At 46.6% G+C, this 16,860-nt stretch overlaps 2 protein-coding genes across 8 annotated transcripts in view; one reads left to right on the top strand and one right to left on the bottom strand.

The window, feature by feature from the left end:
* MTUS1 (microtubule associated scaffold protein 1) overlaps positions 1–3,848 on the top strand; it is a gene marked incomplete at its 5' end in the record, with an annotated part of 168,740 nt that extends 164,892 nt beyond the window's left edge. For all 7 annotated transcript variants that reach the window (XM_080796036.1, XM_080796035.1, XM_080796034.1 and 4 more), the window contains 2 exons: positions 931–1,028; positions 1,546–3,848. In XM_080796036.1, coding sequence (XP_080652162.1) covers positions 931–1,028; positions 1,546–1,759 — 312 coding nt within the window. In that variant the 3' untranslated portion in view covers positions 1,760–3,848. The remainder of the gene's footprint in view (positions 1–930; positions 1,029–1,545) is intronic.
* Positions 3,849–4,556: 708 nt separating this feature from the next.
* PDGFRL (platelet derived growth factor receptor like) overlaps positions 4,557–16,860 on the bottom strand; it is a 70,293-nt gene continuing 57,989 nt past the window's right edge. The window contains exons 3-6 of the mRNA XM_080796041.1: positions 15,898–16,049; positions 10,499–10,792; positions 6,406–6,545; positions 4,557–5,052 (exon numbers count right to left, since the gene is read on the bottom strand). Of these exons, the coding sequence (XP_080652167.1) occupies positions 4,864–5,052; positions 6,406–6,545; positions 10,499–10,792; positions 15,898–16,049 (775 nt within the window). The 3' untranslated portion in view covers positions 4,557–4,863. The remainder of the gene's footprint in view (positions 5,053–6,405; positions 6,546–10,498; positions 10,793–15,897; positions 16,050–16,860) is intronic.

Raw genomic sequence — 16,860 nt, 5'->3', positions numbered from 1 at the left:
CCCTGCAGAGACAGGGATTAGCATTAATTCTGACAGAGCTATGATGTCACCGCCTCAGCAAGTAATAAAATCTTACCTTTAGAAAGTAATGGATGTAATCAGCTCTTCGTCATGTTAAGTGATGAAATGTCTTCCGGGATTTTATCCTTGAACCTCTCCCCCGATCAGTTTGTTTTCCCTGGAAGTTTAGCCTGGGCAGGCCTGCAGGGGAACCGATGTCTCTTCCCCTGAATGGAGGAGGCAGGCTTTGTGTAGCGAGTGCTCCTTCTCCCGGTTGGTGCTCCACGGAGCTTGGCGAATCGGTGCTTTGTGTGGCCACCCGAATTTAAGACTACAGAGAAACTCCAAACCGCGTTAAGACCATAGTGGACAAGAACTGTCAGCTGTGGGCCTACTATGAGTTTTCTTCCAACATAGGGATTTTTTTTTTTCCTCTAGAATTTACCACAGGAAGCTGTAGTGCAGGCCTGCGCTATTGTCATTTTACCACCTTGCAACTGAAGGAGACGCCCAGGCTCTGGGGTTGCCCGGGGCGGGGCACCAGTTCTCAGGGGCAGTTCTAAAACCTTCCCCCCACCCCAACAAATCCATCACCCCCAGGGCCGCGTCAATGACCTGGCAGAGATTTTTTAAAAATACATTTTTTAAAAAATTATTAATCTATTAAAAAATAGATTTTTAAAATCTATTTTTTTATATTTAAACTTTATTTTTTCGATGTTGCAAGATTAAAAATACACATCTCGATGCTCTGTTTTGCTGCCTCGGATTCTTTGGCAGCATGTCCATGTGTAGGTATTTCAGTATTTGACTAAACCTTCCTTAATGAAATCTCTCCAGGTGTGTTAGTGTCAGGAATGTGTCTGAGGGAAGGGGGGCGGGTGCTTTCCTGTTTAATGTCTAAATGCGAGCATTCTCGTTCACACCAAGGTGGACAACAACACAGCCTTGGTTGACAAACTGAAGCGGTTTCAGCAGGAGAATGAGGAATTGAAAGCTCGCATGGACAAGCACATGGCGATTTCCAGGTAAAAACAGTCCCGTTTTCCCTGAGCTCTTCCTGTCCTCGTTACCCCACTCCATCCACGTGGGGCGTGAAATAGGACTGAAGTGGGTGGTTCACCAGGTACTGACTTCCACCTGGAAAATAGGATGGGAGCCAGTGGTGTAGACCACTGTGGTCCCTGGCTTACTGACCCTGAGAATGCTTTCAGAGAAGGAGTATCACAAGACCCAGTAGGAAACAGCCCCAAGCATGAGACAGTCAGTCATAAGACGTGGAGAAAAGCTGTGGTAGGGTCACCCAGCCACCACGGAACTCACCCCCAAGGGTACTTTTCCTTGGGCTGAGGCTTACACTCCCAGCGTTTCTCCAGCAGCCAGCCCCCCCCCCCTGCCCCTGCCGTGCCCAGTCAGCCCTGGGCAGTTCTCCCTTTTGTTCCAAAGGGATTGTTTCATGGGCTCAAATTTTAAGTGGTAAGAATTTTTTTTAAGTTCCTTTGAACTCAGGTCCCCATGGTTTGTGGCTCTCTTTTTGTCCTCAAGGCAACTTTCCACCGAGCAGGCTGTTCTTCAGGAGTCACTGGAGAAGGAGTCCAAGGTCAACAAGAGACTGTCCATGGAGAACGAGGAGCTGCTCTGGAAGTTGCACAACGGGGACTTGTGCAGCCCCAAGAGGTCCCCCACGTCTGCCGCGGTCCCCTTCCAGTCACCGAGGAACTCCGGCTCCTTCCCCAGCCCCAGCATCTCACCCAGATGACGCTTTCTGGAAGCTTGGAGACTCTCCAAAAGCATTTGTACAGGTCTGCGGGACTGACCCTAACCACGCTCCTGGGAGCGAGCGCTACAGTCATGGACGCGTGCTGACCACTCTGGAACTGGAGAGCCGCCACCCCCGAGGCTCCTTAGGAGACTGGAACTCTGGAGGAAGACTTGGACCCCGTCCCAGAGCCTCCCCCCAAAGATCTCAGAATGGATCTACATGGACGCTGTTGCACAAAGCACTTCAAGAACAAGAGGGTCTTGTTCATTGCCTTTTTCACCTAAGCATAAGGGGAAAAAAACTCTCAGGGGCCTGTTAAGATAAAGATTTATAACCTTTATAATGTTCTTCACCGTAGACACCTTCTTGTGATTTTTGTTTTGGTCTGACTGGGGATGTGTGAATGAAATGGGTGCACAGAGTGTCAATGTGTCTGACGCTGCCTCCTTTGCTCTGAATTGAAAATCCAATGCTGCGTAAATCTGGGTATGTACTAATCTAATAACAGTGTATGCATTTCTGCAAAAGCCATAGGAGGAGGAACGATAGTCATAGTCGCTTGAATTAAAATTCTCTACCACCAGCTTGGCTCAGCCTTTGACGGTGGGGAGTGGTAATGACAGGAAAAGCTTTGCCTCGTCTACGTCTATCCAGCTCTGTTTCCTTCTGGAGTAACTTGTTGGCAGGCTTTCGGTGCTTGGCAATGTCAGCTGAAACTAGTTAGATTTTTAATGTCCCCACGTGAACCTAACATGATACTACAATCTATTTTCTCAGGCTATGCGCAAATAGAGAACCCTAATTTTTCTAAAAATCTGTATAAAGCAAAAGGGCAGTACTGGTTGATTTACTTCTGCCTTACTTTTACCTTGATCTGAGCTATTCCCACGGGTTGAAACTATTTGCTCTCCCATGATCCTCACTTAACCCCCTTCCTCTTCTGCTCCCAACCCCGCCCCCACTGCCCCACCTCTCACCAGAGCCACAAAAGCAAACCTTCTACCTCCTACCTACTTTTCTCTGGGACAAGAAATATGCTTTTCCAGACCCAGCTCATCATTGAGGTGCCAAAACCACTTTCCAAATAAACCAAGGCCTGGATCTCCTAGTACAAATTTTGGGAAACCCTAGAGAGAATGAAGAGTAAGTCATTAGCTAGTTAGGACTAAGGTAGGATTCTGTGCTTCTCGAGGAGTAGGAACAGCCTGTTTAACAAAATGATGCAGTATTGAGTAAAACATTTGGAGAAGAGACGCTGTTTCCATGCATCCTTTGAAGAATCTTTCTGTCCTTGAGAAAGTAGCAGAATGGTCATTGAATGAATGGACAATGTGCAACTCCTTCCAAGTTGCATTGCAGTTTCTTTTCAGAACTTATTACCTCCCCCCCTTTCTAGTTCTTTGGGGGAGGGGAAGTAGAAGGAAGAACTGTGGCTTCATCTCCCTCTCCCTGCATGTCAGTGTTTACTAACCTGTGTCGCTGATGCCCAGTGGCTTTACAAGTAACCGCTATAGGGTAAGAACGGACTTGGGATACTAGAGGTGGATAGGAGTCCTCATTTACATGAATACTACATAGCAAACAGATCTTCATGATGCATGGTTGTTTTTATTAGTGATTGTGTCTCAAGCCTTTAACCTCCAACCGTTTCTTATATATGTAACTTTCCATGTTTGCTTCTGATAAATGGAAATATAGGTTCACTGCCACCTCCTGGCATAGCTCTCCGCTTGCCCTTCTGAGTTGTTTTCAATGCCATTAGCCAAAGTCGGGTTTGCCATCCATCTCCTACGCATGGGACGTCTTGTGCTGTTCCTTGCTGTCCTCTGTACCATTTAGGTGTCTGGGGAAATCAGTCTTTTACACAATTAATACAAAATGTCTTCAGAGAATGGGAGGCAACAGGAGAGTAGATAGGAAATGAACCAGAGAACTTATTTTTTTTCCAAACCAAATGTTTTTCACGTAGGATGCAAAATGTTGGCACGTCATGAAAATATGGATGTATAAACTGTAGTTGTGCTCAGTTTGTAGTGATGGAAAGTGTATTTTACTTTGATCAAATAAATAATGCTGGAATATTCAATGTAAGAATTGTAACCTCTGACCCCTTCCATCCTCCAAAGTGTCACCCAGCTTTTAGCCCTTCTCAAGACCCAGGTAGCCATCTGTCTCCTCTTCAGCTGTTTCCCAGGAGCTTCCAACGCAACAACAGAATTAGTCACGGGGCTAAAATCTGGCTTTCAGAGCTAGACTTACAGGTAAGCTTCTCTGAATTCCCAGCTATGTGTGTTGGAGAAATTTTGACTGATTTTAACAATTTCTTCTGTATAAGGTAAGAAAAGGGAACAGCTAAAGTCTAAATATTTTTAAAGATGGTAAAAAAGCCTAAATGAAGTTGAGTCTTCCTTGATCTGGAAGTTTAACAGCTAAAGTCTAAATATTTTTAAAGATGGTAAAAAAGCCTAAATGAAGTTGAGTCTTCCTTGATCTGGACATTTATTTTATATTGAAAGTTAAATTTTTAAAAAATACTCGAGAATGACTCCTTTAGAACTCGTACTTTTGAGTACGGCAGCTTAGAAAGGCAAGTTTACGCCATTTTTTGATACCTTTGTATTTGCGTTGTAGATATGGCTCACCCATGTACTACTGCATTTTTAGGTCCTCATGTGTTGTAGTTGTGATATCAAATAGAATCTTGGGTAATGATCCAAACATTGCTGCCAACAAAGTCCTCCTGGATGTACTTCAAAACAAACTAAAAAATGAACACTTTGCTCATTTTGTTTTTACAAAAACTTGCTTATTTAATACAAATGAGGATATAAAGTTAATATCGATGCTTTTTTATTATAAAAAGTAGAAATGCATGGAGATAGGTAAGCAATCAAAATACATGCTGCCAGAGGAGTTAACACTTCTATTATTAGACTGGATGACTTCCTTTTAGTTTGGATGTCTGGGTCTGACTCACAGGGCAGGGGGTGGGGTCTGGCACTTGACATCAGCCTCTGGCAAAGCATTAGTCAAAAGAACCCCGAAGCAGATTATAGACACAAATGAACTTTCCATCAATTCTTCGTACTTCATTTGCCAAATCAGGAAAACTCAACAGTGGTAGCAACTGTGGTCTCCCCTTGGAGATTGTGAGCAGTGCAAATATAATATCCTACATCAATGGTCTCAAAGTCTTCGATTGTCATAGTGCTCTGGGAGATTCTTGTGGTGTGCCCCAGTCCTCTGTGGATCAGCCTCCAACTGTCTTGAATTGTCACGGGCCTTTCATCCTGTTGAACGACACCCCCATGTGCTAAAGCACAAGCAACAGCTCCCATTCACCCAACACCATTGGGTGTTGTTTTCCAAGGCCAAAATACGTACTTAGAAAAGATTATTTGGTATGCGTAGCACAGGGGAGCTTTTACACTGTATAAACATTATACTGTTTGGTACACTCTTTCTGGTCTTCAATAAGTGGCTACTTAATATAAAATTTATTCTTTTGGACTCGAAGAATATAAAACTGGAATTAGGCAAAGAAACAGGGATAAAAATTTCCGCTGCTCTCCTCTTGACATTGCCCACTCAATAGTTCTGTGTCACAGAATTTAAAGGCAATTGTGAATGAGTAAGAGCTCTTGATTGTTCAGATTTGGGGGAAGCAGAAGTAGAAATAGATATTCCAAAGGACTCCAGTGAGGAGAAAAGTTGTACCCCAAGGATGGATGACATGATGCCCTAGATGACATAACTTCCTATTTCTAGAAAGTGAGATGGTCACTTTTAAGATGCTTCATCCAACTTTGGTGATAAGAATGTAGTGTGTTCTGGATTAATTTAACATAACTCTAATATTACCAGTATTTAAAAAAAAAAAAAAGACACTTTCTGCTCATTAAAAAAAAAAAAATTCTGTTGCAAATCACTGATGTCTTCAAAGTGTGACATCGCTTTTTAAAAACATGTACCTAGTCCCAGGAAACTACTTTCCTCTGGGGAGAGTTATTTTCTACCAATCATAGTAGCCAATACGCTTCTGGCTTATGGGCCGAGTGTGTCTTAGGAGGCCAAATCTCTTCTGGCAAGGAAGGGATTATTCCATGGTGGTAGAAAGCTGTTTATTTTAGTGAGCAAAACAGGCACGGGGGCTAAATGTGCGGTGGTTGCTCTTATGGAAAGTCTATTTTAAAATAATCTCTGGCCTCACAGCACCTTTTTGCCAGGGCCTAGGTTTTTATGCCCACTTGGTGGATGTCCTCACCACAGGGCATAGTTTGTATGGGGAGAGCTCTCTGCTGGAAACCAAGTGGCCTCCAACTGACCCAGAATTGGGGGTGGAGAAAGAGGGAGACCCCCTCCTTTGCCTTTCAGGTCTCAGCCGTGCTTAAGGGCTATGAAGAAAAATCACATATAAAGAGAGTATGCTGAACTGCCTGACAGAACTCACTTAAAAAAAAAAAAAAGCCACTTGTAAATATAAAAAAATGTCTTAGAAAACCAGTAAGCCTGGGCTCCTACCGTGGTTCCACACACTTCTTGCACTTCTCAAGTTCTGATCTCTTCACTTACAGGTGGGGATGGAGGACAAAACAGCGAGCTGAGAGCGCTGGCTGGGATGGGGGCAGGGGGACAGCCCTTACCTTCTGTCCTGGATAGATCCACCTGAATTCCACCTCCACGTCAGGTTCCCCGAGGACTGTGCAGAGGACACTGATGTCATCCCCACCTCTCACCTTGTTTGAGGACGCCAAGATGGTTGTTGACGGAGGGCCTCTGGGGACTGAAAGGAAGCAGGGGACAGGGACAGTGAGATGGAATCCGTGTGACCTTGCAGACGAACCTTGAGACGCATTCTACTCTTTGAACAGAGCTGTAACATTTCTGCCTGCCTTCCAGCTTCCCGGCCAACTTCCGGTGTCCTTTGGGGCCTCTTCTCTACCTTGATGGTCTGGGGTGGGTGCTTATCCAGGACTCCCAGGCCCGGCCCTTATATTTACACTGGGAGAGGAGGCTAAAAGTTCTGGGAATAAGAAGGGGAATAAGAAAGTTGAGGGAGAAGGTGCGTGGGGAAAGAGCAAGCCAAAGGTAGAGAAGGGGCGGGCCGGGAGGAGGGGAGCTGAAGGGGTGAGGAGGAGCCAGGCGGGTGTGTGACTGTCCATCCTCAGAAGGAAGAGGAGAATGAGTCGAAGGAAAAGGATGTTCGCAGGAAGGGCGCAGATACTACGTCGGTTGGCAGTCCCTTTACTTCACAGCGATGTAGAAACATCTCTTCACTGGGGTCAGTTCTCTCAAGTACTTGTGATGGCAGCCTTGAGCAAGGCAACGGACTAGGAGCTGGGACAACCCAGACGTGGTCTCTGAGCCCTTGGGGACCTCTCTTCATGGTCTAGAGGGGGCAGACACTAAGCAAGTAAGTGTACAGTTTATATAAAATGTGAGTTCTGTTAGGAACTGTGAAGAAGCCCAGCATGTTCTAGAAGCTCAGAATAGTCTGCAGAGCAAGAAGGGCTTCCTTGATTGAGGGAACAATGTTTGAACTAAAATCTGAAGGCTGAGCTTAGCAGGCACGGAGGGAGCAGCAGGGTGAGGCAGCAGGGGCCCCAGGAATCCCAGTGTGCAGAGCCCCCGCCGTGAGGTGGACAAAGGCCAGGCAGGCTGCAGGCTGGGGAGGGGGGCAGGGGCTGGTCCGGCAAGGCCCTTCAGTCCACCTGCAAGATTCTGACCAGAGGTCTAAGAAATGTGGGCACTACTAAGTGGTCTTAATTGTAATTATAGTCAGCCATGGTATGGAAGATGAAGAGAGAAAAGGGGGAAACCATGATAATTTGAACTTTTCTTTTGCAGTAAGGATAGGGAGAAATAGGGCCTGAAAAGATGATGTGAAAGTGATTTGATGGAAAGGTGAAAAGGCCTGGGAGGGAGGAGACGGGACTGTCAGGTTGACTCCCAGTCCTGAGCCGGCACATGGGTGATGGTATCACCATCACTGAGACCGGGAAAGCCGACGAACCGGACCCTGGAGGAAGACCTGAGTTCGAGGCAGGGCCCATGAGGCGTCCAAGTGCAGACAAACTTGAAGCTGGCATTCCCAAATCTGGGCCACACATCTGTACTTGGGAGCTAGCAGTGAGCAGATAGGAAGCAGAGCACAGGTATGGCTGAGGCTGGCCAGCAGGACAGCGAGGCGTGAGAGAGAAGGGGGTCCCGTGGACCTCCAACATTGACAAGATGGGAGAGGCAAAATGCTGGCAAAGCAGAATAAGAAAGTGGGGGTAAAGTAGGAAAACTCGAAGCCAAAGAAGAGGCATTTCACGTAGGTGTGGCAGAATCTAATAGGATGAAGACAGAAACCTATCTACTGGATTTGATGTCCTGGGAGTCCCGAGGCCCTTAGGGAGATAGATGAGGAGCGTGTAGGAGGGAGGGAAACACAGGGAATGGGGAGCACTCTTTCAGGGTATTTAGCTGTGATGGGGAAAGAGAGAAGACCTTAGCCGAGGGCTGAGGCTGGTCAAGGAAGTTCTGAAAGTTACGCAGCAGCAGCGTTCCTGGGGGGCATGGCCTACTGAGTAAGTCCCAGGGCTGAGAACCAGGGGCATGAAGGAGTCCAAATTCTCATCTCAGAGAACAGTTTGTTGTTGGGGCCACTCATGCCTCTCCAGGGCTGCTCAAGCAGCAGCATTGCAGAAGGACTCCCCCCCACACACAGACCACTCATCCCAGGCACAGCAGAGTTCCTGGAGGGAGACAAGTCCCTGGTGAAGGACTATAGTACATGAAAAGGAACCATTTCTTCCACTCCCCTAAAGGGGCTGGCAAGGGGGTGCTTTTGGTCCTGGAAGTCAGGAGAGGGAGCCCCAAGAGTATCACTTGTTAAAGGAAGGGGACACCACGTTATTCTGCAGGAAGAGATCTGCTTGCTGGCTGTGCCTGTGCCACCAGCCCAGAGCTGGAGAGCACTGGGAATGATGGTACATGGGGGCTGCCAGGGCCACAGGAGACCCAGACTGTGTCCCTGCTGTGAGTTTCTCATTCTTACATGCTCCAGAGCCAGGGGAACAGAAGGACATAGAGACATCAAGGACCATATCCTTTCCAAGACCACACTGCAGATCAGGGCAAAGAGGTACATGAGAAGAGCAGAGGCCTTTAGCTGAGGGTCCAAAGGGAAGATGGGGCTGAATCTGACACAGGCATATGCACTGCAGGGGCTACCTAGGGGTGAATTCTTTATCATCCCATGGCAAGACCTTGGAGCCATCATCTGTCCCACTGGGTTCAAAAATAAGCCAGGTCAGTAAATACCACCAAGAAACAAATGTCTCTGGGCTACAGGCTCTCTCCTTCTCCCCCAAGGCCGGCAGCAGAGCAGGGAGAGGAGGGGAGGTAGACTGTCTCCCTCCACCACTACAAACCCCCACTCCAAGATGATGGAGTCACCAGTGCTGCCTGCATGCTGGTGGACAGAGCAGGAGCGGGTGTCAGGTCAAGTGTAGAGTTCATGATTTTAAATGAACAGGGTTAAAGACAGGAATAAGACTGTCTTACTAACCCAAAGTGCCCGTTGGATGTAGAGTAGACTGAGATATCATTAATAGACCTCGCTACCCTTAGGAAAGCAGGTTTTTAACACGACAGAGTTGAAGGAAGTGAAGAAAACAGTATTTCATATATGAATCCACTGAATTGAAACTCCTCATTAAAATGATCACATTAGAAAAATACTTCCATTTTTAATGGAGAGATTTGAGGATACTTCAGTTGTGTCAAGAGATAGGAAGTGAGGTCAACTGGAGGAGACTGAGTTTACCCATCCATGGGATTTTCCAGTAGCTCTCATCATGGAGAAAGGGTAAAGTCATGTTCTCTAGGGTGGGATTTCCCTGGCTGTGGGGGAACAGGAGGGCAAGGAGTTGAGGGCACCAACAGAGAGCACAGCAATGTGAAGCCCTGGACCCCAAGCTGGGAGGGTGGGGAGGGAAAGAAGGCACTGGAGAATTTGGGGAGGAGGGTGGAGGTGAGGACAGGCGCAGAGGAGTCACTGAACATGGAGCAGTAGTTGAGCAGGGGTGAGGCTGTGTGTGGGGTTGGAGGTCTGATTCAGTGAGTGATTCTCCAGTGGGAGCAGCGGTAGCTGAGGACAGGCTGAAGTTGCAGCCGAAGGAGGGGTGCCTGAGGTGGAAGGGATGAAGGGGTCAGGGAACCAGGCCCAGTGAACTCCAGCTGGTTAGTGACGTCACAGAAAGTGAAGAGACAAGGAGGACAAGGAGCCAACAAAGGGAATGACTGGAAGGGAGAAGAGAAAGTTGGTGGAGCCATGATGCTCAGAGGGGCAGAGGTTCCTAACGGAGGATGAGAGGACGTGTGTGAGGAAGCCGGAATAAGCACAAGAAGAACCTGACCTTGAATTGCAGAGGGATGGTGCCCTTTGGAGACCACGGATTTGGGATACAACAGAGAGGATGTTCTCATCAGAGAGGATGTTCTAAGCAGTTGGAAATACTGGAGAATGGCTGATGCATCACACAGAAGTAGGACTAGAGGGAGGAGTGGATGAAGGGAGGGAAGGGGTTGGGTCAGTTCACGGGCAATTCTAGAAATGGCCGTACAGTCGGGGAGCCTTTAAGAACAGCATTCTGTGCCTCCTGATTTCCAACCTAGCTGGGAACATCAGTACCGGATACTGACTACCGGCAGAGGTTAAACTCTAGGTGGTGGTAGAGGCAGGCTTACCTTCCACGTAGAGCAGTTGGTACTTGACGGAGATCTGAGACTTGCCCCCAGCCTCCGCCTTGCAGTAGACCACCCCCTGGTGGTCGGCATGAGGTTGCAGATACACAAAGCCTCTCTTCACATCATAAACAATGTCTGTTCCATTGGCTGGGATTTCCTTGGCAGGGAACTCCCTGTGGAGGGTGACTTTGGCCGACAAGACAGTCACTCGACAAGGAACCACAGCCTGCCTGTCCGGGTTCAGATAGACAACATCAAAGTAACTGGGAGAAGGGACAAAGAGTTCTCCTTTTTCTGCAAAGGGAAAGAGAGAGATTTATTTATTCTGGAGAAACAAGGTAAGAGTACTTTAAGCATTTTTACATTCTTGGGGCACAGAGACGGAACTGGCAATATATTCAGACACTAAGTCCTCATACATAGAAAAAGCTATTTTTTAATGCTTTTCCTTTTCTCATAAAAAAGATTTCACTTCCCATTTCCTTAAAGGAAACAAAAAAAATTTAGGTCAAGCCCAGATCAGGCCCATGAATTAGTCCACTGAGAAAGCAGGGAAGGAGATGGATTTCCTTATGTTAAGAGAATTTTAAGGGCACCTGGATGGCTCAGTTGGTTAAGCAAGTGTCTTCAGCTCAGGTCATGATCCTGGAGTCCCAGGATCAAGTCCCACATCAGGCTCCCTGCTCAACAGGGAGTCTGCTTCTCCCACTGACCCCTCTCCTCTCATGCTCTCTCTCTCTCATTCTCTCTCTCAAATAAGTAAAATGTTAAAAAAATAAACCAAAAAAAAGGCAGTTTTAAGACTTGTGAAAAATCTGCTGTGTCTCTGGAGAAGATAGCCCCAAAGCCTATGCTTGTAACTGCCCATTGAGAATGGTTCCCCAGCACAGCAGAGTCTCCGAGAGGCCCGGCCTAGCAAGGGTGCTGGCCTCCTCACCTGTCCTTACTCGAAGCCCAGAGGACCTCACTCCTGCCAAGGTCAATGGAAAGAGAATTAAGTAAGGACAGACAAGGAAACCACTAGTCTCAGGTTCTAAGCTCTGCTCGTCCAACACTAGGCTGGGGAATTCGGTCAGTTTCTCCTGTCCTCCTATTTGCTCTGAAATCACTCTCCCTGTACGTTAAGTTCTAGATGATGGCATTTGATCTTACAGTAATGAGAGAAACAAGGACTGGCTTGCCCATACATCCATTCCTTAGGATAATCAAGGGACTATGGTTTAGGGTTTTGTTTTTGGCATGGCACTTTAAATCCTTTGCTTTCTGGATGATTCTATGAGGGAATATTATGGTGATTGCTAAGAGAAATCTTTGAACTTAAAATTTTTCCCATGTTCTTTAAAAAAAAATTTTTTTTTTCCCCCATGTTTTTCCCCACCATGTTCCTGAAACAAATAATTATTCTTGGCTTCTCCTTCACTAGCCCTCTTTGTGCCATAGTCATCTGATATTTTAGGTTGGGGACAGAATTCCTATATACATTAAATATCTTCATGGGCCAAGAGTTCTTTGGCCATAAGTGCCAACTTCATTGACATGGAGGTTTTCTCTGGCTCTGAGATCAAGAGGGACTATGTCATGGCTCAGTTAAGGCTCTATCTTTTCCAAGAATTTCTATCATGCTGGGGGATTTGTGCCACCGTCTTAATAAACTGACTTCCAGACTTAGTTAAGGGGCACCTTGGTCAATGTTGTATCTAAAACCCACATGTTCGGGCTCCTGGGTGGCTCAGTGGGTTAAATCCTCTGCCTTCAGCTCAGGTCATGATCTCAGGGTCCTGGGATCGAGCCCCACATCGGGCTCTCTGCTCAGTGGGGAGCCTGCTTCCTCCTCTCTCTCTGCCTGTCTCTCTGCCTACTTGTGATCTTTCTCTGTCAAATAAATTTTTTAAAAAATCTTAAAAAAAATTTTAAAACCCACATGTTCACACAGAGTTAAGTCTATATGGCCTTGGATAGGTCAACTTAATCTCTGTGCTTCTACATCCCTATTTGCAGAGAGAAGAATCTGGAATAGTAAAGATAGCTTTTGAGCAAAGGCCTTTAAGGAAAACTTCTGACTGTAAGATTTAGAAACCACCTTGCTTTAACGGTTTTGTAGAGGAAACTGAATGAATAAACAAAGCCAGTAGAATGAGTGAAGAGTCCAAAGTCCCGAACAAAAAATGTGGTCTTACTTCTTGTATTATAAAACAGTCTTTGAAGGAAGTGACCACACCAGTTGCTTTAATAAACAGAAAAAAACATATTTGTAATTAGTGGATCCCATCTACCAACAGCAACAAAAAACTTTGCTGAAGTTCATTTAAAAAATTTTAGATTACATATGACCCCTGCAAACATGGTTGTAGCTACTCAAGTGGATGGCAAAGCATTACTTTAAGAAACTAAACATGGGGGCACCTGGGTGGCTCAGTGGGTTAAAGCTTCTGCCTTCAGCTCAGGTTATGATCCCAGGGTCCTGGGATCAAGCCCTGCAATGGGCTCTCTGATCATCGGGGAGCCTGCTTCCTCTTCTCTCTCTGCCTGCCTCTCTGCCTACTTGTGATCTCGGTCAAATAAATAAATAAAATAAAATAAAATAATGGGGCGCCTGGGTGGCTCAGTGGGTTAAGTCTCTGCCTTCAGCTCAGGTCATGATCTCAGGGTCCTGGGATTGAGTCCCGCATTGGGCTCTCTGCTTGGCGGGGAGCCTGCTTCCTCCTCTCTCTCTCTCTGCTTGCCTCTCTGCCTGCTTGTGATCTCTCTCTGTCAAATAAGTAAATAAAATCTTTAAAAAATAAATAAATAAATAAATAAATAAAATAAAAAAAAAGAAAACCAAACATGTAGAAATTCAGATTTCCAAAAAATTAAATAGGCTACAAATTAAAATCAAAATTTCAACAAACTCCAGATTTAGCAAGATGCTCATGAATGTGGTTTTACTATACGTAATTGGTGCCCAATACTTTGCTATGAGAAAACTCTACAGCTGGTAAGTTACATGCATATATTCATTTGAGGATAATTTATTGAGCTGTATACTAATAATTTGTGTACTTTTCTTTGTAGGTATCATACTTGAATAAGAAGTTAGAAAAAAAAAAAAACCCTCTGATAGTGCCCCCCATAAAGATCAAATACGTGTGGCAGTTGCTTAATCAAAAATTGCACAAATTAACAATAGCCAGAAAGAGGCTTCAGTGTTTGCAATCAAACTCTGGGAAACACACAAACATAACGAATGCCAGACGTTTCTCTATGTGGGTAGTGGGGAAGCATATGTTCTGGAAGAATCAGAGCCAGCAGCGGGACGCTCAGCTTCCATAACAGCTCATCTTGGTTTTACAAACCCACCATGCCTGAAAAGATAAATGCTAAACCTTGTACTGAAAATCCAACTGGCCTCTTGGCTTGGCATTGAGAAGAGAGAAACAACAAAGATACAACACATTAGGTCATGTCCCTTTTTGATCCAGCCTTCTTTAAAGTTGAAGTAAATATTTCAGCCTTCCTGTGACTCACAAGAGAGAGTCCCATAAGTTAGGAATGAGGACCCAGCTTCAAAACTCAAAGAGAGCCCCCTTAACCCTAATGGGACGTTCTGCTCAAGGGAGGTCTTCAGTTCAAAATCTCAACTCAAAACCCAATATTTTAGGAAGATGCGGTAGTGCCAGCCATGGCAAGACATCTTCATTCTGCCATTTGAAATATAGTTATCAGTTCTTGTCCAGAATAACAGGCGCTAAGGGCACGTGGGCAATTCTATGCAGCACATTCCAGAATGAGGATCACAAGGGATTACCTGTGAACAACTGTTAGCAATTCTCCTGACAACACCAGTTATGCTAGCTAGTGTCTGTCTGCCTGTTTATCAAGCCACCCATCACCCCATCCTAGAAATGGATCAGGGCAGTAAGAACAGGAGATCTAGGTCAGAAAAACAGGAGTGGACTCTTTCTCCTCACTACCAGGCATGGAACACTGAACAAGTCACCTTGCCCTTTCAAGCCTCAGTGTCAGCATCATAATTTCTAAAACAGAGACGGTAAAGTAGCTTCTCCTTATTTCCTGAGGGTGTGGTAATAATGAGACCCGCGTGACTCCAGAACCACAGAGCACGTGCTCATGAGTCTTCTCACCGGAGAGAAGCGATGTGGGAGGGATGGGAGAACACATGAGATTTTGCTAGAGCGCTCACAAATGGCCAGGACCTAGGATCATCCGGGTCGCAATGGCTAAGTCAGCATAAGTCTGAAACGTGGAAAGATTCAGGATGTAGACAGCACTCAAGAAAGCCCCAGCCTAGGCAGGAAGAAGGCATTCTGCTTCTCCTGAAATGCCAAGGCCAATGCCAGCACCAGGGGGTGGCATTCTAAGATGCCTGAAAGCTGTGCTCCCCTCTGAACCTGCTGAAAAGAGACCAGCAGGCTATATGGCAATGCCCCTTTCCCCAAGAGCAAGTTTCAGCGGGCAGAACGTAGCCAACGCTGCTCAGAGAAGAGGTTTCCCTCTGACCTGCATACTTTCAGGTACCTCGCTTAGCACAGGGAGGGGGCTGGACCACACAGGCCACCACCTTTGGGAATCATGCCCCCAAAACTTCAGCTCACAGTACTAAGAACAAATGTGGGGGTGGGGAGGCTGTAGCTAAGCCTCTTCTGACTAGGGAAGCTCCAGAACGGAGGTCACCATTGGTTCTGAGAGCACAGTGACCAAGAGTCTGCAGTGACAGCCATGTTCTCTGTCTGCAGCGGCCACAAGAAGAGCCACCAGCTACGTGTGGCCAAGGAGCACTTGAAACCCGGCAAGGGCCACTCAGAAATTGAGTTTTAAATTGTTTAATTTTAAATAATTTCCATCTAAATAAAAACCGCCACACACAGGGAGGCCTGGGTGGCTCAGCTGGTTAAGCAACAGACTCTTGATTTCAGCTCAGGTCACCATCTCAGGGTGGTGAGAATGAGTGCTAGGCACGGAGCCTGCCTAAGATACTCTCCCTCCTTCTCCCTCTGCTCCTCCAGCCCCCTCCCCAGCGTGCGCACATGTGCTCTCTCTTGCTCTCAAAATAATAATAATAATAATAATAAAAGTCACACATGTTTAGTGGCTGCCATATTGGACAATGCAGATATGGACTCTGCAGTCAGACTGGGTTCAACTCCTGGTACCGCCACTTAACCCTTAAGGACGTATTTCATCTCTCTAAACCTCTACTTGCCCATGAAAGCCACATAAATGATCTCAGTACTTACTCTGGAAGGCTCCTGTGAGACTTCCATGAAATAACTGACATAACCCGACAGAGCCTGGCCAACAGGGAGAGCTCTCATTGTCATTGTTGGATATTTGGAACTGTAAACTCTGGGCCAAGTCCGGCACTCTCGAGAACCCCACCAACACCCCAAACAGTTTACCTGTAAAAAAGATGTAGGTGGAGCCCGTCTTGGTCTCGTCCCTCCTGCAGACGTAGCCCTGGCAGAGCTGCCCCCAGCAGCTAAACTCGCCCGTGTCGGCCGCCGTGGAGTTGGCAAGGGTCAGCTGCCCGTAACGCTCATGCTGCTTCACGCTGTCAATCAAAACAAAGCCAGTTCACACCTGGCACCAGGGGCTTGTGGCCTGCACCCGGGGCTCCACTGTTCCCGAGTGGAAGTCCCTGGTGGCTCCGGGCAGATGGCTCTCTCTCAGAGGGCAAAAACTGCTGAAAGTGTGCGTTGGGGGGAAGTGTTTGTAGGGGAGGTGAGTCCTCAGAGAAAGAAGCTTCTAAAATGAAGCAAAAAATGACAACTATGTTTTCTAACTGGAGGAAATTCTGATGTTTCCCCTCAGTAACATCACTGGTGTGCTGTTAGCCCCACAGCCACAGAAACACCGTCAAAGAGCCTTTTCAGGGGGCGCCTGGGTGGCTCAGTGGGTTAAAGCCTCTGCCTTCAGCTCAGGTCATGATCCCAGGGTCCTGGGATCGAGCCCTGCATAGGGCTCTCTGCTCAGCAGGGAGCCTGTTTCCTTCTCTCTCTCTCTGCCTGTGTCTCTGCCTACTTGTGATCTCTGTCCAATAAATAAATTAAAAAAAAAAAAAAAAGCCTTTTCAGGGCACCTGGGTGGCTCAGTTGGTTAAGTGACTGCTTTGGCTCAGGTCCTGATCCCGGACTCCCAGGATCGAGTCCCATATCGGGCTCCCAGCTCCATGAGGAGTCTACTTCTCCCTCTGACCTCCCCTCTCCTGCTCTCTCTCTCACTCACTCTCTCTCTCAAATGAATAAATAAAATATTTTTTTTAAAAAGTCTTTTCAGAGGCGCCTGGGTGGCTCAGTGGGTTAAAGCCTCTGCCTTCAGCTCAGGTCATGATCCCAGTGTCCTGGGATCGAGCCCCGCATCTG

Source organism: Martes martes (assembly GCF_963455335.1).
Source record: "Martes martes genome assembly, chromosome: 2".
Taxonomy (NCBI): domain Eukaryota; kingdom Metazoa; phylum Chordata; class Mammalia; order Carnivora; family Mustelidae; genus Martes; species Martes martes.
Note: the sequence above shows the minus strand (reverse complement) of the source record. Positions and strands in the feature narration are given on the sequence as shown.